Source organism: Cetorhinus maximus, chromosome 11 (genome assembly GCF_964194155.1).
Source record: "Cetorhinus maximus chromosome 11, sCetMax3.hap1.1, whole genome shotgun sequence".
In the NCBI taxonomy this organism is placed as follows: Eukaryota; Metazoa; Chordata; class Chondrichthyes; order Lamniformes; family Cetorhinidae; genus Cetorhinus; species Cetorhinus maximus.
In genome coordinates this window covers 36,532,928-36,559,841 of record NC_135889.1, presented here as the reverse complement: position 1 = coordinate 36,559,841, position 26,914 = coordinate 36,532,928, and the positions used below count along the sequence as shown (strand labels likewise).

Sequence of the window (26,914 nt, the reverse complement as noted above, 5' to 3'; positions counted from 1 at the left end):
CACTAAGTGCTCCCTGTGCGGGTGGGGGGGATTAGGCTGAGTCAGGGCCTGTGCTCACACATGGGCATGAAAGAGCTGCCTCAGGGAGATTACTTTGATTTTTAAAATTTTAATAAAGAAAACAAAAAAATTTAAAGACATGTCCCCTTGTCTATGTCTATGAATTGTATTAAGAATGTTATTAATGTTTTAAAACCTTCATGAAACCTCATCCTGCCTGTGGATGAGGTTTGATGAAAAATGTGAAGGCCGCCTGGGCTCTTCGCCTGCTCGCCAAACTTAAGGTTGGACGGGCAGCGATGTTAATTATTTCAATTGGAATTTAAATGGCCTTAACTTTTGACAGTTCGGCAGGCGCGCAGCTGACTCTGGTGCGCACCCACCGAACTGAAGATCTGAATGACGCGCGGTGACATTGGGACGCATGCCTGGTGTCACCACATGTCATTTTACGCATTGGCGAGCGGGGCCCGTCCCCACATGCCGACCCGAAGATCCTGCCCCAGGACCCAGAGACTAGCCAGCCCGCAGATCCATCAGTTTGCTCAGTACCGTTTCCCTAGTGAGTTCCCCTCTCCCTTCCACCTGCTGATTTACAGCTATTACTGGAATGTTTTTTGTATTCTCTATAGTGAATGCAGAAGCGAAATATTTGTTCATTTCATCTGCCATTTCCTTATTATCCATTATTAACTCTCCACTGTCACTCTAGAGGACCAGCACTCACTTTACTTACTCTTTTCCTTTTTAAATACCTGTAGAAACTCTTGCTATCTGTTTTTACATTTCTAGCTAGCTTCCTCTCATACTCTAATTTCTTTCTCCTGATTAACCTTTTAGTCATTCTCTTCTGTTCTTTATACTCTGACCAATCATCTGACCTGCCACTCCTCTTTGCGCAGTTACATGCTTTCTCCTTAAGTTTGATGCTTTCCTTAACTTCTTTAGTTAGGCATTGAATGGTGGGTCCTCCCTTTAGAATTTTTCCTTATAGTCGGGATATACTTATTCTGACTATTCTGAAATATCCCCTTAAATGTCTGCCACTGCTTCTATATTGATCTATCCCCTAGCCTAGTAACCCAGTTCACTTCAGCTAGCTCAGCTTTCATGCCCACATAGTTGCCCTTATTTAAGTTTAAAATATTAATCTTCGACCCACTCTTCTGCCTTTCAAACTGGATGTAAAATTTAATTATATTCTGATCGCTGCTACTTAGGGGTGCCTTCACTCTGAAATCATTAAGTCACCCTCTCTCATTACACAACACCAAGTCTAATGTAACCTGCTCTCTGGTTGGTTCCAGAATGTGCTGCTCTGAAAAACTATCTCGAAAGCATTCTATGAACTCCCAATCATCTGGGCTACTACAGCCAATCTGATTTTTCCAGTTTATATGTAGAGTAAAACCACCCATGATTTATTCCTGTCCCTTTATCACAAGCTCTCAATATTTCTTCTTGTATACTTTGCCCTACATTGGGACTACTGTTAGGGGGCCTGTAAACCACTCCCACTAGTTAGACTTATTTCCCCTGCTACTCCTCATCTCCGCCCAAACCAATTCTACATCCTGATCTCCTGAACCAAGGTCATCTCTAACAATTGCACCAATGCCATCCTTGGTTAAAAGTGCTGCCCCTCCACCATACCTAGTTTCTTTTTCTTCTTGAATATCATATACCTTTCATAATTCAGGACCCAATCCTTCTCATCCTGCAGACACATCTCTGTAATGGCTATCAGATCATACTTTTTTGCTTCAGTGTGTGCTATTAATTCATCTACTTTGTTATGAATGCTAAGCACATTCAAATACAGAGCCTTTAGTTTTGTCTTTTTGTTACCTTTGTAATATCTAGTCTTGACTACTGAAGTATTCTTAGGTTTATCTCTCGGTTCCTTCCTGCTATTCTATGAGCTGTACCTCAATATTGGAACTTTTATTCAGCAATAGACCTGCACCCAATGACAGGATTATTTGTTTAGCAAAATACCTGTACCTCACTTCCAGAAGTTTTATTCAGCAATGGACCTGCTCCTCACTACAGGGACATTTATTCAGCAATAGACCTGCACCCTGCGACAGGATTATTTGTTTCGCAAAAGAGTACCTCACTACAGGAAGTTTCAGTCAGCAATAGACCTGTACCTCATGACAGGAAGTTTTAGTCAGCAATAGACCTGTACCTCACCACAGGAACATTTATTCAGCAATAGACTTGTACTTCACTACAGGAACATTTATTCAGTATTAGACCTGTACCTCACTATAGGAACTTGTAGTCAGCAATAGACCTGTACCTCACTACAGGAACATTTATTCAGTATTAGACCTGTACCTCACTACAGGAACTTTTAGTTAGCAATAAACCTGTACCTCACTGCAGACACTTTTATTCAGCAATAAGCCTGTACCTTGCTACAGGATTATTTGTTCAGCGATAGACCTGTATGTCACTCCAGGAACTTCTGTTCAGCAGTAGATCTTTGCATTGCTACAGGCAGCTCTCTACAGCAATAGACCTGTTGCTCATTATAGCAGCTTCTGAACATCGACAGATCCCTGCCTCACAAATACAGCTTCTGCTTGCTTTTCTTGTTTTCATTCTATTGTATTCAGGACCCATGAATGCTGATTTCTCCAAATAAAATGTTTCTGGCTGTTTGCCGATAACTGATTTAATTGCAAGTTCCACTAGTCTTAAAATAAAACGATGCCAATAATAATCATAAAGTTGTAGTTGCTACCAAAATAGGTTCAAGGTGGTGCTCTGCACTGAGAAGGTCACCCACTAGCAGAATGAATTTTTGAAAATGTGGTGCTTTGCATCCAGTTGTAAGCTCTGTCAGCAATAGCCACAGAGTATCTGCCACAGAAATTTTAACAGGACATATTGTCACTATTGGGCAGGCTGCAACCCTAATACTATTCTGCCTTGTAAAGACACTTTTAAATCTAACTGTGTTCTCTGATGCATTCATGACTTCAACAATTTGCATGTTTTTGTCTGATCCCAATGGGTTTTAACATATGTTCTTTAAATGTGGTTTACGAACAACATAATGTCTTGCTATAAATTAAAGGACTTAAGCATTTCAACAAAGTATAGAAAATGCTGCATATACTATGATTATTGGGCCTATTCTGCAGAATTATTTTGCTCTTTGAAGTGTCATATCTGAAGTAAGTTCTCAAGAACCACAACTTCGAAACACTGGTTTTAAGATTATTTAAATATCTTATAACCAAGAAGTAAATATGAACGAAATTCCTTAGCAGCCAAGTAGGAATTAACAACAATTCTCCCACAAGTACTTTATATTTAATTCCAAAGGTCAAAGTTTGGAGTGGCTGCAATAGAATAACAACAGACGACTCATCTTTTTTAAAAATTTTGTTTTAAATGAACCTCTCCCTGTCTTTTTTACAAATGATTTCCTTTAAGTTTAAAGGGACTAAGGCAAGGCTGGATGGCCTCAACTTTAATGCCAGGAGTATTACAGGTTAAATGGATGAGTTAAGGGTGAGGATTAATGCGTGGAATTGTGATATAGTAGTCATCACTGAGACGTGGTTGAGGGAAGAGCAGGATTGACAGCTCAACTTTCCAGGATATAGAATCTTCAGGCGAGACAGGGAAGGGGGTAAAAGAGGAGGAGGCATTGCATTATTAGTTAAGGAGTTAGTTACTGCAGTAAGGAGAGATGATATCTTGGAGGGGGCATCGAATTAAGCTTTGTGGGTAAAGCTTAGGAATAAAAAAGGGGCAGCCATATTGTTAGGTGTTTATTATAGACCCCCAGATAGTCAGCGGCAAACTGAGGAGCAAATATGTGCACAATTTGTGGAGGTGTGTAAAAACAATAACAATAGGGTAATTATATTAGGTGATTTCAACTTTCCCAACATTAATTAGGATAGACATAGTGTTGAGGGCTTGGATGGAGTGGATTTCTTGAAATGTGTGCAGGAGAACTTTTTAGGTCAATATGTAGAGGGTCCAACAAGGGACGGATCAGTGCTGGACCTAATTCTGGGGAATGAAGCCGGACAGGTGGCTGAGGTGGTGGAGGGGGAGCATTTTAGTGATAGCAACCACAACATGGTACAATTTAAGCTTGCTATGGACAAAGAAATAGACAAAAAAAAATGTTTTGGATTCGGGGAGAGCAGATTTTAGTAAAATAAGGTAGGATATGGCCAAGGTAGACTGGGAACAGCTACTTGTGGGGAAAACTACAGAGGAGCAGTGGGGGGCATTCAAAAAGGAAATGGGGAGGGTAAAGGCTCAACATGTTCCCTCTAGGGTGATAGGAAGGAATAACAAGCCCAGAGAACCATGGATGACTAGAGATATTCAGGTTACAATGAGAAGGAAAAGAGAGGCTTTTAGCAGGTACAAGGGAAGCAAATCAGCGGAGGCATTAGTGGAGTACAGAAAGTGCAGGGTGGAGCTTAAGAAAGGAATTAGGAGAGCAAAGAGGGGATATGAGAAAGCTCTGGCTGGTAAAAGTAGGGAAAATCCCAAGATATTATATAAGTATATCAATGGGAAGAGGATAACCAGGGAAAGAGTAGGACCCGTTAGGGACCAAGGGGGCAATCTATGGGTGCAGCCAGACGACATTGGTAGAGTGTTGAACGAATACTTCACAGCTGTCTTCACCAAGAGAATGAGGATGAAGGTATCGAACTCGGGGAGAGAGACTGTGAGGTTCTTGAGCAAATTGATATAGGGAGTGACAAGGTATTGGAGGTGTTGGCAGGCTTAAAAGTGGACAAATCTCTAGGTCTGGGATGATTTGTGTCCCAGACTGCTGAGGGAGGCAAGGGAGGAGATCGCAGGGGCTCTGACCCAAATTTTTCATTCCTCTCTGGCCACGGGGGAGGTGCCAGAGGACTGGAGAATAGCTAATGTGGTTCCGCTATTTAAGACGGGTTGTAGAGATAAACCAGGGAACTACAGGCTAGTGAGTCTCATGTCAGTGGTAGGGAAACTATTGGAGAAAATTCTGAAGGAGAGAATCTATCTCCTCTTGGAGAGGCAAGGTTTGATCAGGGATAGTCAGCATAGCTTTGTCAGAGGGAGGTCATGCCTAACAAATTTGATTGAATTTTTTGAGGAGGTGACCAGGTGAGTAGATGAGGGTACTGCAGTTGATGTAGTTTATATTGATTTCAGCAAAGCCTTTGACAAGGTCCCAAATGGGAGACTTATAAAGAAGGCAAATGCACATGGGATACAGGGTAATTTGATGAGATGGATTCAAAATTGGCTTAGTTGTAGGAGGCAGGGGATGATGACAAAAGGATGCTTTAGTGACTGGAAGCCAATGTCCAGTGGCGTACCACAGGGATCTGTGCTGGGTCCCCTATTATTTGTCAATTATATAAACGACATAGATTACTATGTGGGGGGGAGGATTAGTAAGTTTGCGGATGACACAAAAATTGGCCAGGTGGTTAACAGTGAGGTTGAGTGTCCTGGGCCACAGGAAGATATAGATGGGATGGTCAAATGAGCAGAGAAGTGGCAGATGGAATTTAACCCTGAAAAGTGTGAGGTGATACACTTTGGAAGGAATAATTTGATAAGGAAGTATTCAATGAACAGCATGACACTAGTAAGTTCTAAGGAACAAAGGGACCTTGGCGTGTGTGTCCATAGATCTCTGAAGGCGGAGGGGCATGTTAGTGGGGTGGTGAAAAAGGCATATGGGACACTTGCCTTTATCAATCGAGGCATGGATTACAAAAGTAGGGAGGTCATGTTGGAGTTGTATAGAACCTTGGTGAGGCCACAGCTGGAGTATTGTGTGCAGTTCTGGTCGCCACATTATAGGAAGGATGTGATTGCACTGGAGGGGGAGCAGAGGAGATTCACCAGGATGTTGCCTGGGCTGAAACATTTAAGTTATGAAGAGAGGTTGGATAGACTTGGGTTGTTTTCGTTGGAGCAGAGAAGACTGAGGGGTACACCTGATCGACATGTACAAGATTATGAGGGGCATGGACAGGGTGGATAGGGAACAGCTGTTCCCCTTAGTTGAAAGGTCAATCACGAGGGGACGTAAGTTCAAGGTGAGGGACAGGAGGTTTAGGGTGGATATGAGGAGAAACCTTTTTACCCAGAGGGTGGTGACAGTCTGGAAAGCACTGCCTGGGAGGGTGGTGGAGGCGGGTTGCCTCACATCCTTTAAAAAGTACCTGGATGAGCACTTAGCACGTCATAACATTCAACACTATAGGCCAAGTGCTGGTAAATGGGATTAGGTAGGTAGGTCAGGTATTTCTCACGTGTTGGTGCAGACTCAATGGGCCAAAGGGCCTCTTCTGCACTGTGTGATTCTGTGATTCTGTGATTCTTCTTCCAGCCACTCTGCACCATGAAACGTGAGAGAATGGGCAGTAACCTGTTCCCAGACCTTTGCTAAAATGCTCTATAACCAGCTGCTAGAAGAAAGCTCTCTGACTGGAAAATAATGATGACGTAGCTGTGAAAAAAAAAGCTAAAAGTTAAGATGCCTGTTAGGATTAGAAGCTACAAAACATTTTGACCATCGTTAACTCAGTTGCTACAATGATAACCGGGCACAAAAATCAATTTCTCAGAGTAGCCTCATCAACACTAGCAGGACAGAATATGAATTCTAGTACGGTATTGCCTGTGGCCCATGTGAACAATGTAGCTTTCTGATCTTAATCATATTTATCTTTTATCAGGCATAGAGTCAAAAAAGAAACCCTCGCACTTAAGGTTTGTCCAATGCAGTCAGCTCTGATCAAAAATTGTGCACAGTCACTCAGCATCAAATTGTTTTGCAGCACTGATGTATCTGTTCCAATATGAACCGTCACACTTTGTCATGGCGTTTCCACACACTGCTTGTGACTTTGCAGCAACAGCTTCATTTACAGTCTACTGATGGCTAAACTGCACAGACCAGAAGTTCTCAGGTTCAATTCTTGGTCAGTCTGAGTTACCTGATCAGTTGGATTATTTTTAGGTATTTGTCAAGAGGTAAACTTTGGCCAGGATATCAGGAGAATTCACCTGCTCTTTTTAGAATAGCATCATAGGATCTTTTGTGTCCACTTAAGAGGACAGACTTAGTTTAATGTTTAAGATGCTGGATGAGGTGCTGATCAAGCGGGCTGCTTTTTCCTAGATGGTGTCAAGTGTTATTGAAGCTGCACTCATCCAGCAAATGGAGAGTATTCCATCACACTCCTGACTTGTGCCTTGTAGATGGTGGGCAGAATTTGGGGAGTCAGGAGATCAGCTACTAGCCACAGCATTCCCAGCCTCTGACCTGCTCTTGTTGCCATTGTATTTATATGGCTGGTCCAGTTAAGTTCTTAATCAATGGTAATCCGCAGGATTTTGATGGTGGGGATTCAACAATGGCAATGTCTTTCATTATCAAGGGGAAATGGTTAGATTGTCTCTTGTTGGAGATGGTCATTGCCTGGCACTGGTAAGGTATGAATGTCATATTTATCAATCTAAACATGACGGTTGTCCAGCTTTTGTTGCATATAGACGAGGAGTACTTCAGTATCTGAGGAGCAGTGAATTGTACTAAATATTGTGCAATCATCAATGTGTGAATACCCCCACTTCTGATCTTATGATGGAAGGACAGTCATTAATAAAGCAGCTGAAGATGGTTGGGCCTTTGACACCACCCTGAGGAACTCCTGCAGTGATGTCCTGGGACTGAGAAGATTGACCTCCAACAACCACAACCATCTTCCTTTGTGCTAAGTGTGACTCCAACCAGTGGAGAGTTTTCCCCTTGATTCCCATTGGCTCCAGTTTTGCTAAGGTTCTGTTATGCCACACTTGGTCAAATGCTGCCTTGATGCAATGGGAAGTCACTCTCACCTCACCTCTGGAGTTCAGCTCTTTGCCCATGTTTCGACTAAAGCTGTGACAGGTTCAGGAGTTGAGTGACCCTAGTGGAAACCAAACTAAGCATTGGTGATTAGGTTATCACTGAATAAGTGCCAACTGTTGACGACACCTTCCATCACTTTTGCTGAGATTGACAGTAGACTGATGGAGTGGTAATTGGCCAGATTGGATTTATTCTGCTCTTTGTGGACAGGACATACCTGGGCAATTTTCCACATTGTCAGGTGGTTGCCAGTGTTGTATTGTAATGGAACAGCTTGGTTAGGGGTGTGGCTAGTTCTGGATCATAAGTCTTCAGTGCTACTTCTAGGCTATTGTCAGGGTCCATAGCCTTTGCTGTATCCAGTGGCTTCAGCTGTTTCTTAATATCATGCAAAGTGAATTGGCTGAAGACTGACATCTGTGATGCTGGGGACCTCAGGAGGAGGCCAAGCTGGATCATACACTCAGCATTTCAGGCTGAAGATTCTTGCAAATACTTCAGCCTTGTATTTTGCATTGATGCTGGGCTCCCCAATCACAGAAGGTAGAGATGTTTGTGGAGTCTCCTCCTCCTGTTGATAGCTTAATTATCCACCACCATTCAAGGCTAGATGTGACAGGACTACAGAGCTTAGATCTGGTCAGTTGCTTGTGGGATCACTCAGCTCTGTCTGTAGCTTGCTGCTTCTGCTGTTTAGAATGCGTTTAGTCCTGTGTTGTAGCTTCACCATATTGCACTTCATTTTTAGGTAAGCCTGGTGCTGCTTCTGGCATGCTCTCCTGCACTTCTCATTGAATAGGTGATCTAGGTCTCTTACAATACACACCAAAATATGCTTTAACACAAGTCTTCTCCAATAGATTTCCACTGGTCAACTCTCCAGGCTTTTTATAACTGTAGCAATATCTGACTTGATTCTCCTAGACCAGCATTTTGTTATGCTAGGACTACAGCCATGACCCATTATTGTTACATTGGGCTGAATTTTCCCCCTATCGGGGTGGGTTGTGCAGGGGCGGGTGGGGGCAGGTGCGAACCCGATCGGCGCCCCCAATCGGGGACATGCCGCCGTTTTATGTGGGTGGGCCAATTAAGGCCCGCCAAGCGTGACGCTCACCCAGAAATGCTGTGCGCTCCTTGTGCGGGCGGGGGGGGGGGGGATTCCCTGAGTCGTTCCCTGTGCTCTTTCATGCATGCACATGAAAGAGCGCAGAGATCTCCCTGAGGCACCTCTGACGTGTAAATTTAAATAGAGGGAAATAAAAACTTTTAAAACATGTCCCCTCATGTGACCACGTCACATGAGCTGGGACATGTGAACGAATTATTTTTAAAATTTTTATTGACTTTTGAAACACTTCATGAAACCTCATCCTGCCCGTGGATGAGGTTTCATGAAAATGCGAAGGCCGCCTGGGCTCTTCACCTGCCCGCTAACCTCACGGTTGGACGGCAGCTCAGCTAATTGAATTAATTACTATTTAAATGGCCTAACAGGCCTTTGACAGTTCGACGGGCATGCAGCCAAGTCGGCTGCCCGCCTGCCGAAATAAAAATCTAAATGATGCCTGCCCGACATCACCCCGCATCATTTTACACATCGGCGAGTGGGCCCCACCCCCGCTCGCCGACTGGAGAATTCTGCCCATAATCACATTAGAAGAGCAGATACTGAGAGATTTGCTTATAAAGGTAGTAAAATTGTATCTTTGTCTCTGGCTCATCATCACACTTATCCCTAATTTCAGGATCACAATCAGGAAAACCTGCTTGGAGTGATAACCATAATAGCTTAATACATGGCACAGGGTTCGGGGAAGAGGATTGACATTTGAACACTACCACAAAAGTTCTTCCACCATCTGACTCAGTTTTCTAAATTATAGCACATAAAAATTATTTTTACTTGTGGTATTTTTCTTCAAAGAGAACTACAGTACTTTTTCAGACAAATGATGGCCACACATAGACTTGGTAACATTGAGAGCCTGTCCTCTGATTGGAAGAAATGGGGTAATCGATGCTTCTGTGAAAATAAACCTTTCCAGGGACATAGGGGTAGAAATGTTTCTTGGTCAGTAACACAAACTAAGGGGAATTGTAACAACTCTCTGCTCCATATCCAGTTCCAGTAACTTCAATAGAACTGAATATCAGACAGGGTGCATGGCAGCTGATGCTATAATGCCTATTTCTACTCCATGAATTTTTTAAGTGGGAGACATTTCTGCTTGCTTTTTCTGGTGCCTATTAACCTGGGGGAATATTAGTGCTGAAGAACGAATCCCTTCCCATTTCATGCGCCCAATGACAGCATCATGGACTACAGCAGTTCAAGAAGACAGCTCACCGCCACCTTCTCAAGGGCAATTAGGGATGGGCAATAAATGCTGGACTAGCCAGCGACGCCCACATCTCATGAATGAATTTTTTAAAAATCAGGCAAAGTACAGCTGGATATAGAGTAACCACATTGTTGCACAGCTGGCATTTACCCAGCAGGTGCTGGATTGAGGCTATCTCAACTAATTTCACAAAAGACTCGTGCAGCCAGCAGACAAAATCTTTCATCCCATCAGTAGACCAAGTCCCAGAGGCAAAGGCCAGTTCCTAATCTACAGCAAAATCCAGTTCCTCTAAAGGGAGATTTTTGATGTAAACATTACAATCATTTCACAGCATACTAACAGCAGCCTGCATAGCTGATGCCAGAATAGTTTGCATTCCCAGTTATCACCACTGTACATAACCCATCGGTTGTATCACTAGGAGTAGTGGTTATTCATTAACTATGTCAGCTTACAACTTACATTAATTTAAGAACCTTGGGGAACTTTTACTAAGAATTATTATAACAATTAAAGCAATAGAAAAGGTTATCCTACCTGGATAGGTTCTGGAGATAGTTGGACAACATGTTGCAAACGTTCATTGTGATGGTGCCGAGATTCTTCCTCATAGACAATATCCCTTTCAGACTGAGGAAGGCTCAGAAAACGCAGGATAGTGCACAGATTTTCCCACAAGGTCCTGTTCTCTGGAGTCGGATTTTCTTTCCAACGGAGCAACTCACACAGCCATCCCTGTGGCAGGAAGATAGAGAAAAGATATCAGTGCTAAGCTGGTAAATTAAAATATTCTTCACTTTCACAAAAGTGAAAAGCCATTTTAATCTTACTGGTGAGCAAATTAAGCAAAATATTGCTCCGTGTCTCACAATTTTCTGCTCCCGGACAGATAAACGGTAAAATTGCAATTATAGAGTTATAGCAACATTCCAGGTAGGAAATACATCTGAGTCCATCTGGTTGAAGATGAATTAATGAATCAACTTTTTTGAACAGTAAGATCTGCTTTGTTTTTCAACAGTTTAATACTGATAGACAAGTACTCCCAAGTGAGTCTTAAAACAATGAAAGCATTCATTTTTTTTTTGACAACTGGATGCAATTTAGAGATAGTAAGCAAGGAAAAATAGAAATCTACTTTGTAACAGGACTGCCTCTTGCAACATGAAGCTAGCAAGATGGAAAGTGCAGAAGGCCATTTGGAGGGAGTCCAACATGGCGGTGGCCATTGAGTCTGTTGTAATTTTCATAATAACTATACTTATGAGCAGTTTCAAAAAGATACAATTATTACAGTACTCAAGAGTTGGGCCTATGTAGTTTCTGGTTCACATGATAGGTTTGCAAGATGATAAAGCTTCTCCCCTCAGTTGAATCATATAGTTTGCACATGCAATCCACACCAAACACCAATCAAACAGAAATCAAATTTTCAAATGTTTTGTCTTTACAGCCTTGTATTTCATAATACCAGTTGATCTTGTGGCTGAGCTCTCATTAATCCTGCATTGGCTTGTATGGTGTGATAAACTGTGTGTGTATCCTTAATGTTACAAGAAAGAGTTATTGTGATATATTGTGAATTAACTTAACTACTGCACATCTAATCATTCCCAACATGAAATCAGGCTTACAAAGGTTAACCTTTTATTTTAATACTATTCTGGCTATGGTTATAAAGCTCCTCCCTGGTTAATTTGTCTATTTTTAGACTGAGATTATGATTAAGTGGCTTTGAAAAATATGTTTGCTTACTCACTTACAACTCATGACTAAATTTTACTTAAGAACTCCCAAATTATTGTTAAATATACAGCACAGGGCCTTAATGCTATTTGCTATGGTACTAGCCCAGGACCAGGAGAAATTATTTAATTTTGGGGTCGATTTTCAGAAAAAACTGGATAATTTGTTCCAAGCACAATCACAGTCACAATGTGGGGCGGAATGTTACAGCCCTGTCACAGCGGGGGCAGGGCTGTAAAATGCAGCGAGCTGTTCACAAGTCCATTCGGTGGGACTATAAAATCCCACCGGTGTAAAATTTTGCCCGTCAAGTTTTTTTGGAGTAATCCACATTTGTGTTGCATAGAAATGAGGGGACACATTCAGCCCTTGAACCTGTTCTTCTATCCAATTAGATCATAGCTGGATCTTACCTCAATTCCATTCACTTATCTTTGAACAACAGCCCTTGATATTCTTACTGAACAAAAATCTATCAATTTAGCCTTGGAAGCTTCAATTGACTCAGCATTCTTAGTCTTTTGGGGAAAGAGTCACATGACCTGTGGAAAAGCGTTTTCTCATTTCACTCCTGAATAGCCTAGATTTGATTTTAGGATTGTGTACCCTTGTCCTGCATTCCCCACAAGCAGAAATAGGTTCACTGTATCACCCAGCTCTTCCCATAGTTCTGATTTTTGTTCCCACCAAGTATTTATTGAATCCTCTTTTAAATTTTATATTGAATTTGTTTCTACCACCTTTCAGAAATGCATTCCAAATCACAAACAGCTCGGCTGTACAGAAAATGTTTCCTCTTGTTCCTCTGGTGATTTTGCCAATCACCTTAAATCTGTGACCTCTGGTTCACAGCCCTTTTGCCACTGAGAACAGCTTATCTTTAATTACTCTATCAAAATCTTCCATGATTTTGAACACCTCTACCAAATCTCTTCTTAATCTTCTCTGTTACAAGGAGGATACCACCAGCTTCTCCAGTCACTGCACATAACCAAAGTTGTTCATCACTGGTAACATTCTAGTAAACCTCTCCCACATCCCTTCTAAGACCTTAACATCCTTCCTAAGTTTGTGGTGCCCAGATAAGGCATAACCAGCATTTTATAAAGGTTTTGCATAACTTCCTTTCTTTTGTACTTTATTAATAAAGCCAAGGATTCCATGTTTTCTTTTAAAGCCTTCTCAACTTGTCCTGCCACCTTCAAAGATTTGTCTACATGCACTCCAGCTCTCTCCATTCCTACAGCCTCCTTCAAAATTGTATCATTTAAGATTTGTTGCCTCTCCTCATTCTTAATGTATCACACCCCAACTCTCAGGGTTCAATTGTATCTGCCACGTGGCACTCAGCAGTTTGCCTATAACTTCCTGAAGTCTGTTTCTGTCCATCTCATTGAATTATACATTTGAGTTTGTATCATCTACAAACTTTGAATTATGACGTGGATCCAAGTGCCAGATCATTAATACACATCAAAAAGAATAATAATTCTACTATTGACCTCTGGGAAACAGCACTGTGTTCTTCCCTCCTTTCCTGAAAAACAACTATTCACCACTGCTTTCTGGCCCCTAGCCAATTTTGTATCCATGCTGCTACTGCCCCTTTAAACCCATGGGCATTAATTTTGCTAAGTCTTTATCAAATGCCTTTTGTAAGTCCTTTAAAATAACATCAACTGATCAACTGTGCTACCCTCATCAACCCTTTATGTTACTTCATCAAAGATCAAGTTAGTCAAAGAAAATTTGCCATTAACAAATCCATGCTGACTTTCATTTCCTCTTCTTCAGTTCTATGCCCGTAGGCAGTTCCGACCCAAAGCACAGCGATCTGCACCGTGGGTAGGGCAAGGAGGAAGGTCCCGAATCCACTTCTGTCAGAATGGGGATTGAACCCTGTGCCGTTGGCACTAATCTGATCCACAACAGCCTTCCAGTCAACTGGCCCCCCAAACAGTCCAAGTTGCTGTGACAATGTGCACATTTACATACATGTTGTAGCATGGCACTATGGGTAGTGATCGTAGAGGCCCCAATTTCTTTCCATCACATGGCTGACCAGGAATCTCTCCCATTCTTACCATGTGCCATTGGCATATGGTGGAAGGATTTACAAGTTGCCACACAATCTATTTGGCTGCATTATGAATGCACCTTCCATGGCCATCAAGTCCTGGAGTGGGACTTGAACCCAGAGTCTCCGGCTCAGAGACAGACACTGCACCACAAGACCTCCGATTTTCATTTATTACCAATTAATTAGGATTATAGAATGGTTACAGGCATTCAGCCTATCGTGTTCATGCCAACTCTCTACAAGAGCAACTCAACTAGTCCTATTTCCTCGCGGTTTCCCTATTGCTCTGCAAATAGTTTCTATTCAGATAATTGTCTAAGTCCCACAATTGAATCTGCCTCCACCACATTCTCAGACAGTGTATTCCAGATCCTAACCACTCACTGCATAAAAAAGATTTTCCTCAGGTTGCCTTTGGTTCTTTCTCCATTAAATTGGTGTCTTCTGATTCTTGATTCTTTCACCAATGGGAACAGTTTCTCCATCAGCTACTCTGCCCAGATCCATTCTTGTCTCCCCAGATTATTGTCACGAACAATTTCCCATCACTGACATTAAACTGACTGGCTTGTCATTGCCAGGTTTATCCCTGTCCGGATGTAACATTTGCAATCCTTCAGCCCTCTGGAACCACCCCCATATTGAAACAAGACTGGAAAATTTAGCCCAAGCCTCTACAATTTCCATTTTTACTTCCCTCCCTAATCCCAGCAGCATCACAGGGAGCAATGGCCATTGCTGCGGTTACAAGCAGTCCCCGTAGTCAAAGTGCCGGAGCTCCAGGGCACAGGGAAGTCTGGGGTCTCACAGCGAGGATGGGAGGGAAGAGGAGGGGAGGCGTGGGGCTAAGGGGGGTCAGGGTCATGATTTGAATGCCAGACAGGGAGGGGGCACCTGGGCCTTAGACTGTGGGGAGTGAGGGATGGGGATCTCGAAAGGAGGCCAATAATGAAGGCCTTCCACCCCAGGCCTCAGCAGGATAACCTGCCGGGCCTCCCCTCCACCCCAGAACACCTCCAACTGGCCTCAAAATTGAAGTTGGGACAAGGAGCGACCCTTAAGTGATCATTAATTGGTTAAGGACCTCAAGTGGGGCAAGGTCAGGCAGGTCTCCCTAGGCCTCGCATGCCCCCACTTAAAATTGCTGATATGTTGGGGGGGGTGTGAGGGTGACAGAAAGGCCCACACAGGAATTTTATATTCCCTCCTCCCGCCTGCTAACCCATGATGGGGATTGGTAAAATTCTGCCACTGGATTTCATTTCTCGTCTTTGTTGTGTCAGGTTATCTCAGTTAGGAAATGGAGCAATATAAATGGGAGGGGAAAAATCAGGCCTACTCCTGATTGCTATCCAGGGATCATTGCTGCAAAGCGCTTAATTGTCCAAGCTGATTAAGAATAGCCATCTTGGTGAGGCACCAGGGGAATACCGGCATATGTAGAACCACATCAGAGTAACTGCAGGAGGATGGGGCAAATAGGTGTAAATATTGAATTTAGATGGTGACATAAGAGGCCACATTCATAGCTATGTTTCCAAAAGTCTTTGGTATCCGTAAGATTCTTCACTGTTGACAAGTTGCAGAAGGTACAACTTGCTGAAATCAGTAGAGAGAGATTATCAAGGTATCTGTCAGAATGCTACTGAACTGGCCAATAGAGTTTGACAATGACACAATAAGCAAGATCCTCACAGCACAAAATTAATACAATTATTTTAAACTTTCTGAACCTTCCCTATGAGTCAAAGGGAGGAATCATCCATGCCCGCTGGCGTCGGGTGTGCTCAGCAGCTTGAGCGGACAATATGGCAAGAAGGCCAAGGATCAGTTTCACGATGTTGCGAAACTAGTTTGCGATCATCCTCTCAGCCCATCAATGGCGGGTCACGTTTCCTGCCATCGGACCTCAGGAGTCTCATTGTCATACATCTGCATATCATTATAAGGCCAGACCACCGGAATCATCGCCCCACGCTGGATCGGCCGGCCATATCGGCATGATCGCACGCCGATGTGCTTCACAACAGCATATATAAGGTGCGCACTTGGCGGGCTGCACTTTAAGAGGAACTCGGAGGTGAGTGCACAGTAACGTTGCACAGTACTCGCCTGGGTCGCCTGTTGGACCTTAACGTTGAGGCACTTTGGAACGTGGGGGCAAGGGCTGCCCTGTGGTTGAAGGTGGTGCACAAGCACATGCGGGTGGTGGGGTGGGGAGGGAGGCAGCAGCGCACTAGGGAAACCTTGTATAAAGTGACAATTTCTCTGCAGCTGAGACAATTCAGACACAGCCACATTGACATGCGTGGAGTCGGGTCTTTAGCTTATCTGCCTAATCAAGCAATGCAGAGGCATGAAACTGCCACCAAGTGCTCCTGAGTTTTTCACCCTTGGGTACAGACTGCAAACTAATGAGTGTTTCAGTGGACTGCAGAACAGTTGGATGACTGGGCACATTGTACAATCTCCTTGCTAAAGCTGGCCGTGGAGCAGTCACTGGCGAAGATGCTCACAGCCTCTCGCAATGTCATCATCCTGGTTTGGACCAGTCTCACCCATGGTTCAAGCTAACAGTGCAGCCTTGCAGTATGGATTAGGAGAATGCCTGCGCCTGAGCTGAGAGCACAGCATGCAGTGCAGTGCAGCCAATTGGTCAGGTGGAGTGGGGCGGACGTGGTTGGGGGTTCGGGTAGCCATGCAGCGCACTAATCTCTGGCCATTCAAATAGTGGCCAGCACTGTCTGGGATGCACTAAGGGGCCTTGAGACTTAACCAAGAGAGGTTCTTAGTTCACCCATGCGAACCCATGCGTCTCTCTCTTTCATCCTGCAGGAAGAGTACGTCAGGATCATGGAGCCTGGTGAACTAGCTGTATGCCCCGTTGGGTACAGAGAGTGGAGACGATGGAGAAGAGAGCAACAGAGGGGCCTGGCTGTGCAGAGGGTGGAGCAGCACCCTCAGGGCGGCTGTGTCTCTCGCAGACACTGCTGAAGAGCCACAGTGAGCCATCACTGGTCGGTGCCTAGCTAGACCCAGGGTCTATAGATGCCGCCTTTCATTCCTGCAGATGACCAAGAGCCAATGTCACTGAAGACTGCGCATGTCTAGGGAACTGGTCGGTCACACCTGCCAGCTACTGCAGGATTTGGTGCCACGGGGACATGGAGGGCATCCACTGCCAGTGGCTGTGAAAGTGACTGCGATGCTCAATTTTTTATGACAGCAGCTCCTTTCAAGGCTCCACAGGTGACCTCTGTGGGATATCACAAGTCTCCACCCCAAAAATGCATTCATGAGGTCACGGATGCCATAATCACGAGGGCACAGAACTTTGTGCTTTTCGCCCGAGACCAAGAGAGTCAGGATGCTAGAGCGATTGGATTCACCCAGATCTCAGGTTTCCCATGGTGCAGGGTGCGACCGACTGCACTCACGTGGCGCTCAGATCTCTGTCACAACAAGGGGTCAACTATGTCAACCTCAAGGGCTTCCATTCGCTGAATGTGCAGCTGATGTGCGACCACCACAAACATATCCTATAGGTCTGTGCACAGTTTCAGGGAGTGTGCACAACTCCTACATTCTCAGTCGGTCACAGGTTCCTGACGTCTTCCAGGATCCACAGAGGCTGCAGAGTTGGCTCCTCGGGGACAAGGGCTACCCACAGAGGACGTGGCTGATGACACCCGTGTGGCGGCCTCAGACTGCAGCAGAGTGAAGGGATAATGAGACTGATGCTGCAACTCGCAACGTGGTGGAGCAAACCATTGGGATGCTGAAAATGAGGTTCCAGTGTCTGGAGGAGCCCTGCAGTATAATCCACAGAGGGTGTCATGCATCATCATCGCCTGCTGCACCCTTTACAACCTGGCACTGCAATGGGGAGAGGAACTGGCTGAAGAGGAGTTGCAGGAGCTGTAGGTCTGCTCCGTTAAGGAGGACGTCAACAGTGATGAAGGCGAGGAGGCCCTTGCACTGGCTAGACAAGGCAGGCATGCTCAGGAGGCCCTCATAGCTGCTAGATTTGTGGAGGATGATGACGACTTGCAGTGAGGAGACCCCATAGATCTTCACATGGCCTCTGAGAATGTATGACTCCTGTCTGCCTGAGGGCAGCTCGCTTGCGCTCTGTGATCAGGGTCATACCATAGAGACGCAGCCGTGAAATATTAAAAGCATCTCATCCTTTGTCCGCCTTCAGCACCTGACCCCTTCAGCAGCACAACATCACTGGTCACAAATGCTGAAGAGATGGGGGCCAGCCCAACCTTAAAGGTGCTGAGAGCACACAGAGAGAATGACGGAACACTGTGACACCTGCCCACGACAGTCTGGCAGCAATGACAAGCACCATCGAGATGCAGGCATCAATAGCGTCTTCGGGGGTGTGAGGCTGGACCATCATTTTGGTCTGAAGGCTGCACAAAGCACAGGGAAGAGGCCTTGGACTGAGACACCTGCCTTTATCTTGTGCAGGAACCAAGATCTCACATCTGAGTGACACAAACACTGCTCATCAGAACAAGGAGCCATAGGCAGGGAGACATTCTTGGGAGTTTATTGACAATAGTGAACATTATGTACAAGTGATTAACATCCGTGCCCAGGCTGTGCAACTACATCTTCATACTCGAGGTGTCAGCTGTGGCTCAGTCCATAGCACCCTCGCCTTTGAATCAGGAGGTTGTGGGTTCATGTCCCACTCCCGGAAACCAAGAACTGTAAATGTACTCGAAAGGGTTATATGCGATCTGTTGATAACTCGAAAGAGTTACATCTTCATACTTATTTTGTTAATTTAGTTTAATTGTTTAACTCCAAGAGAGTTACATCTTCTTAACCTTCCTAACCCTGCCGTTGCGTCTTGGTGCTGCCTAGACATCCAGGGCCTAGGAGTAGGCAGCCTGCTGACCACTACGCCTGGCCTGTGATGACCTTGGCGGGCATCCTCTGAAGGGCTGAGACCTGGAGGCCCCCGGCCTGCTTTTGGGGTCCTGCTGTGTGGCAGTGGCCCCTTCCTCGGCATGTGGAGCTGGAGCTGCTGAGGTCACAGAGGGCCAAACACTCCCAGAGTCACCTGGATGGATGGCCCCCTGGGGGGGAGGGGGGTTCACCTGCAAATCCTCCTCCCTATAGGTGCTCAAGGGCCTCTATCTGACTCCTTGAGGAGCAGGGGTAGCTGCAGTGAGATTGGGCTCCCCAACACGCCTCTCACATACACACTGTTGGAGGCCAACTATGGCATCTGTGATGCAGTTCAGCCCGCGCAGCAGTGCAGGAGCAATGTACTGGACAAGGTCTCCATTGCAGCCGCCATCCTACCAGTGTTGACCTCGGTGCGTTGGCATGCCGGCGCTATCACCTCAGCCTGAAGGCGGATAGACTCCTCCATTGTGCATTGCAATCTGATGAGTGCAGTGGACAACCCTTCCTGATGTTCCCGAGCTTGCCTTTGCAGCTCCAGCAACTGCGACATGGCTCAGTCCAGAGGCTCATCATCTGACTCAGACGCAGCGAATTTCTGGCCTCCAGCAGTCCTCCGAGTGCCGGACACCTGGGAAGTTCCTGCAGCCACCTGCTGTGGATCAAACAGTGTGATGTTCTCACCAGATTGTGACCCCAAGGCCACTCTAGAGCTGGGTCCCACTGAAGGGTGTGTCTCTGCGCTGGTGGAGGGTGTGGGTGAGCGCTGTGACGGGTCTTCAGGGAGGGATTTAGCAGATTCCTCTTCTCAGTTTCCCTCGGGACTTGATTGGAGGCCCTGGGTCATAGAATCTCCTGGCAGTTTCCCAGATGTGCCTGCGAAAGCAAGGAGAGATAATTAGTGCATGGCCGTGGCCTGTGAAAGAGGACACATCACTCACAGCATAGTTATCTGATGGATGTTGCACTGCTGGATCCTCACTTGGTAAAGCAGCACCGACCTCAATGTCAGCACAGAAACTGCCCAGATCTTCACCGGCCAGCTGGATGGCTCTGTTTTCAAAGTCCGTGAGGACCTTGATTTCAGGTATTCCTCCACCGGTCTGTGACCTCTCCTTCTTGTTGTGTGCCAGCTTGTCCTGCATGAATAGAGATGGAGAGAGTGTAAGCAGGACACCTGTCGGGCCAGATGCTAAGTAAGCCTGGCGTGTGTGGGTGGTGAGTGGTCCCATGGACAGGATGAGGACAATGAAGGTGTTAATGAGAGAGTGAATGGTGCTGTCCCTTGAACTGGTAGTGAGGGTGATATGCCTGTGGATGTGTGGTGGGTTTGTGAGTGTGTGAGTTGAGAGTGATGAGAAGAACAACTTACCCTGGCGGAACAGAGGAGATCATTCATCCTCTTTCGACACTGGGTGGCCATCCTCTTTTTCAGGGCATTGGCACTGACCACCGCTGCCACCGCCTCCCAAGCTGGATTAGTTATGTGCTGCCCATCCCCCGGCCAGAGTGGGAGTAGAGGACATCATGGCGGGCTTCCACGGTGTCCAAAAGGCACTTGAGGGATGTGTCATTGAACCTGGGGGCTGTAGTTTTCTTGTCTTTTGGGGCCATTTCTTCTGTGCAGCAGCCCTGGACTGGAAGCACTGAGAGGTGTGCGTGTGGCTACACTTTATATATGGTGCACGGCATGATGAAGCGGTGAGGTGATGGCATGGCGGGTGAATGAGAGCCCACCCTCCATCAAAACGGCATGTTTCCCAGGAATGCACAATTAATGCATCGGGTTTGGGATGATACAGTGTGAAAAGCCACCATTGCAGCCCACAAGCATTGTTTTACCCGCCCGCTAACATTGTTTTACCCACCCGCTACCACACTTAGTGCAAGCCTGGGATGATTCCGCCCAAAATGTTCATAAATGATCACTCTCAAAACTGTTGTCTTCAGTTAGACCTGAAAACAACAGGGTTCAGCAACCTTCCAAACCTGTCTAAAAAAATCTTGGGAATCACTTTTCAACTCTGCTGAATTTCAAGTTCAAAATGAGGCACTCCTGCATTTTCCGTTGCAAAACTAACTCGTGGGCTACCAGCATATTGCAAATCTTGCAGCATTGCACTAGGTTCAGACTCTTGTCCGCCAAGCCCTAGAAGCACAAAGTTGTCCGTTGGCCCAAAAGTTCCCCACGGAGCAGGGAGTTTGCCCCTGTGCAAAATTATTTTGCCTCCTGCAATCCCCAGAGGGATTGCTTCAGTGATAGTGTCAATAAGTCTTTGTCAGATGTTTGTGATAATGCAGGATGAACTATAATGCAGCAAAGTGTACAGACAAGAATGAGATGAGCTCCCTTTTTTGAGACCCTCCATTTTCTGAGCCCCAGCCCAAAAATGAGCAAACTCACATTTGGTAACAACTGACACTATTGCAATACGATCAATTAGAGGTGAAAGAATACAACCAAGCACCGTTTAACGTTTAAGTGGCAGCTAATCAATGAGCACATTTTGTATGTACGTACCAACAAAGGGAAGAGGGTCATGCTTTCCCTTAATTAACTTTATTCCCTCAAAGTTGTCTAAAACTCTCAATTAGATTCAGCATTAAAAGGTTACTCTCCTGGATTCACTGTCATCTATTGAATGTCAGTGTATTTCTGTTGGTTATTGAAGAGAATCCCGAGTTAGCTTTACAGATGGTAATTGTGAGGAGCTTAGTCTTTTCTTGTAATTCTCTGGAAGCAAGATTGTGTCAGATAGCTGTGGATTCATTATTATTAGGACAATGGTTAACTATACAAAAATAACACATTTTATCACATTCTCCCTAAGAACAAACCATCAGTCCATCTCCTTAGGATGGGTGCATATCCCTTTTCTATTTACATTGAGAAATCTTAATGAAGAACCAGGGCAATAGTGCAGGACATAACGAAAGTTGTAAAGAATAAGAAAAATTAGGTAAATCAAGAAATTACAGTAAAGTGACAGTAACCTTGGGTTTTAAAAGACTGTAGATTGTAATAGCAAGACAAAAGTAAAGAGGTCCGTAGTTTTCAGGTTCTGGGAAAGAGATGTTGGAATGATTCTCGATTTCAACACACTAAGGATGCAGAGAAGAGAAAGAGCACGAAGAACGTTCTATTTGATGCTTCAACATCAATTGTATTCGCAGATGGAATTAGCTGGGATTCTCATTAGAAGGTTAGCAATGAAATTCCAGAATTAACCAACTTTTTTGTACCAGGCTAACCATTTTCAGAATTGTTCCTCATCTAATATCTTAAGATGATCAAAAATGATTTTACAGTTTATATGTAACTAATGTGTAAGGAATTAAAAATTTGGACTCGGTAACAATTTATTTAAATCACAACATTGACAGGAATTTGCCGCTATTGCAATGTGTGTATGTGTATTTACCCTTTTCTCTTCCAAATGTGCAGTTATGAATTTAAACAGAAATTCAAATGTTCACGATGCACTGTTCTGGTAGCACATAATATGTTTTGTGATGGTTTTATTTTGTATAAGCCCAAAGCCCCAGACTACTGGGTCCTTCCAAACCAGCAGCAAGAGCGTCCGATGTGTGAAAAAAAAATTACATTGGAGACAATGTGAATATATTGTTAGTTCAAAGAATCAATTCCTGCAATTCAATTATGGTAAACAGAAAAAAATTATTCAAATGGTATTTATGTCCCCAGCTCCAAGAGGAAAAGTAATTTTAATAACTACCATTAAAATCATCCCATTTGAAAACATACCAATATTTAAAAGCATAGAGTTAATTTTGAAGCCTTGATATATTAGCATTGAAAACATAGCTTAAGTTGAAAAGTCTGAAATAAAAAATCTTCAAAAGCAAAAAGAAAATGCTGTGGTCTGTGAATGTTTACTACAATTTTTTACTCTATCCTTGTTATGGGAAAAGTGTCCTCCCACACAATATCCGAGACATTGGGAACACACCAAGAAGAGATTGTCTTTGTCCCATAAAGCAGATTCATCTAAATATATACGAACCTTCTACATAATGAACTTTGGTGGTTATATCAGTCCCATAGTGCATCACTGGTGATGATCAATAGAGAGGCATTTACCCGGAAAACTATATTTGATTTGAAATATTCAGAAACGTTTAGGTGTTTCATATAATTAGCATAACTTCTTGAGTCTGTTAAAACTTAACCCTTGTTATGCCAATTTTTCTTCAGATAACATATCTCCTTCTTTTACTATTTATGAATTGTGCACACAGTTTTAACATTGTAGCCGAGAAATTACAGTTTGACATATTAGTTTAGGAATGTTTAACACCCTTGTTAATAAAAGCAGACAAATGAATGTCATGCAGACATGATAATAATTTCTATCCTTATATTGCAGCCAATTCCAGGCCATAATTCATAACATCATCTATCTGAACAAACCGAGTAGCAGTGATTCAGTGGCAGCCAACTTAGGTTTTGACAGCCTGTAGGTTATAGAAAGAAGGGAAGACAAGGAGGCAATATTCACTATCATTTCAAATGTGATGCATTGTAAATATAATTTTATAATCTACTGAAAGATTTTGAAACGCTGGACAGTATTAGCCGCACTGTCCTACTGTGCAGAAAAAATTAGTAAGTTATACAGGGAAAGGGTTGGAATAGCATACGATCAGCCACAATCAGATTTAGGATCTGAACTTTTCAGGAACAGTTTTCAGGAGTCTCCTAGTGCATTCGAACAGTCAAAATGAACCAACAGGATCTTCAATAGAATTTAAACATGTTTTGTAAATATAATTTACTACAGTTGGGTCTCCACCATTTTCCAGGGGATAATTCTCAAGGATTCCTGTCAGAGTTTTGGCACCTCACAGAGTTTCAGGAACACTGATACTTTGCATAGTCGAATGGACCCTCTATGGTACCTCACCAATGGCAATTCTTAATTTGAGAAGCTAAACTGTGAGTGTTGGGGTGGGGCCTCACAGCTGAACCCAACTGTGCCCATACCCAATGTTCACACACAATTGAGTTTCCTGCAGTGGTCAATGACTCCATGATCAGGACTCCAGAAACAGAGGCTAGTTTTCTCTATCTCAATCAGGGAAATTGTGAAGGTGAGGGATGAGAGTGCTGCCTTTGATATCAAGTTAACTTTCAACCAAGTAAAGCATCTCAGCAAAACCAATGTCAGTGGCTATCAAAGGAAAAACTTTCCATTGTCCGGAATCACACCTAAGACAACGGAAGATGGGTTGTGGTTGTTGGAGTTAATCATTGCAGTCCCAGGACATCACAGCAGGAAATACATGGGGCAATGCCCTCAGCCCTGTCATCTTCAGCTTTTTCATCAATGGCCAGTTTCCCCATCATAAAATCAGGTATGGGACCAATCAATGATGATTCCAAAGTGTTTAGCTCCATTCACAACCTGTCATGCTAGCCTACAGTAGGCAGAAATAGATAAATTCCATGCTTGAACCGACAATTGGAAGTAACATTTTCAGTTGTCAATGTTCTTAGGCTCTTGGGGTAATCTAAGCAATTGGTCAGCTTTTGCTGGTTTTCTAGTTGGCAGGCGTGGTGATTCAAATTCTTGAAGATACAAAGAACTAGAGAGGTAAAACAGACAACAATTTCAGCTCCTGATCTAACTGTGGGAGTGCTGACCAGAGTCCAAACTATTCCCGCAGTGAGAGACAGAGGAAAGACTAGGTAGGAAGCCTCTTAGGCAAATTCTACTGTGGCTCAGTTGCCTCTGTGTCAAAAGGTGGGTCCAAATGTTTGTGCTGCTCTGAAGACTTGAGCTTAAAAATTTAGGCTAACATTCCAGCGCAATACTGAGGGAATGTTGCCCTGTCAGAAGTGCCATCTTTTGAATGAGATGTTAAACCGAGGCCTTATCTGCCCTCTCAGGTGAACGTAAAAGGTCCCATGGCATCATTTTGAAGAAGAGCAGGGAAGTCATCCCCTGTGTCCTGGCCAATTTTAGTCCCTCAATCAGCATCACAAAAGTAAATTATCGGATTTTTATGACGTTGCTGTTTTGGGAGCTTGCTGTGCACAAATTGGCTGCTGCATGTCCTGCATCACGACAGTGAATACACATCAAAAGTACTTCATTGGCTGTGAAGTACCTTGGGAGGTCCTGAGGTTGTGAAATGTGCCATATAAATACAAATCTGTCTTTTCCTTTACCTCTTCTTTTTAATGAAGACTATCTGAGACAATTAATGGCTAAACCCCCAGGCTAGCTATGTTAAAATAACTGATCTCTGCTGCTTGGGACTCAGCCTGGTAAGCTAAAAGAGGCAGAGGGACTTCTCTCTTTGGGGAACATCAGTACACCCAAAGGGTGGTATAAGTTTTATATGCAAGGCACCTAAGCAGCAAGAGCTGAAGTGAGGAATGCAAGGACAAATTAGGTAAGAGTATGATGGGGAAATCACAAAGGAGGACTAAATAGGAAGCGGGCTGATGTAAGACGAGAATGTTGGGAAGCTTATTCGACAAATTAACCGAGCTCGATAAAATAAATGAACCTTTTTTTAAACTAAACTACATTGTCAGTAAAACTTTCATAAAATTGCTTATTTGTGGAGCTCCCCATACTCCCCAAGTGAATTCTTCCAACAGATGGATTCTATGTGCATGAGTGTACTGCACAGTTCCTGCCTAGAGATTTAAAAAGACCAGGGGCAGGATATTGAGTTTGGCGAGCAGGGGGCAGGGCCCGCTCACTGATGTGTAAAATGACGCAGGATGATGTTGGGCGGAACTTCCAACGTCACCCCGCATCATTTAAGTTTTCAGGTCAGCGGGGGCGCAGCCAAATCAGCTGTGCGCCCTCCGACCTGTTAACAGCCTATTGAGGCCATTTAAAAACTAATTCAACTAGTCGATGGACCTGCCTGTCCAACCTTAAGGTTGGCGGGCAGGCTGGGAGCCCTGGTGGGCTTCAGAAAGAGCATGAAACCTCATCCACGGATGGGATAAGGTTTCATGTAGGTTTTAAAAATTTAATAAAAGTTGAATTAAAAGCGATGGACATGTCCCAACTCATGTGACAGTGCCACATGAGGGGACATGTCAGCGAACTTTTATTTGTCTATATTTCACATTTTTAAATTTGGCGCCGATCTCCCTGAGGCAGCACTTAGCCTCAGGGAGATGAGCGCGCTCTTTCATGCGCATGTGTGAAAGAGCACACTCTTGGCTTAGGGAATCCCAACCCCACCCCCACCTGCACAGGGAGTGCATAGCGCTTCCTGGTGGACGTCACACTGGGCAGGCCTTAATTGGCCCACCCACGTAAAATGGCAGCATGCCCCCAATGGGGGGCGCTGATTGGAGGCGCGCCTGTACGCCCCTGTTTCTGATGGGGGTAAAATTTTTCCCCAGGGTTACAAAATGTTAAGATAAAATTTTGACCTGGATGCAGAATCTCTTCCACACATTACATTTGCTATAATTGAACTCATCCCTCTTAGCTGATTGGTATCAGATGATATAATAACTGGTGATATAATAACCTCTAAAGTAATACACAATGTCCGTGAATTTCCGCCTTGGGCACAATGGGCAATCTGAGGGCAAATTACGCTCAAAATTGCACTAGTTTTGTGATAAGAAATTATAGTTCAAATTTCCACCCAAATCATTCGCATATTCACAAATTTAAAGGTTCCTACGAACCATTGCAATTGGGTCACATATTGGATTGCAATTGTTTGTTTTTAAAAATATTCCCTGATGTATTTAAGAGTGGTAACCTGATGCAGTTTTGTTAATACTGCCGAAAATACTGCTGAATAAGCTACTTTAATAAAAGCATAGTCACCATTTGTGAGTAACTTCAGTTTAAATAATTGAAAATGACTTTAAAAAAAAACTAGACAGAGACATTAACTAGT

At 44.1% G+C, this 26,914-nt stretch overlaps 1 protein-coding gene across 3 annotated transcripts in view; it reads right to left on the bottom strand.

Moving 5' to 3' along the window:
- Positions 1 to 26,914, bottom strand: part of satb2 (SATB homeobox 2) — a 186,957-nt gene that overhangs the window by 42,147 nt on the left and 117,896 nt on the right. For all 3 annotated transcript variants that reach the window (XM_078551815.1, XM_078551813.1, XM_078551814.1), the window contains one exon: positions 10,792 to 10,989. In XM_078551815.1, coding sequence (XP_078407941.1) covers positions 10,792 to 10,989 — 198 coding nt within the window. The remainder of the gene's footprint in view (positions 1 to 10,791; positions 10,990 to 26,914) is intronic.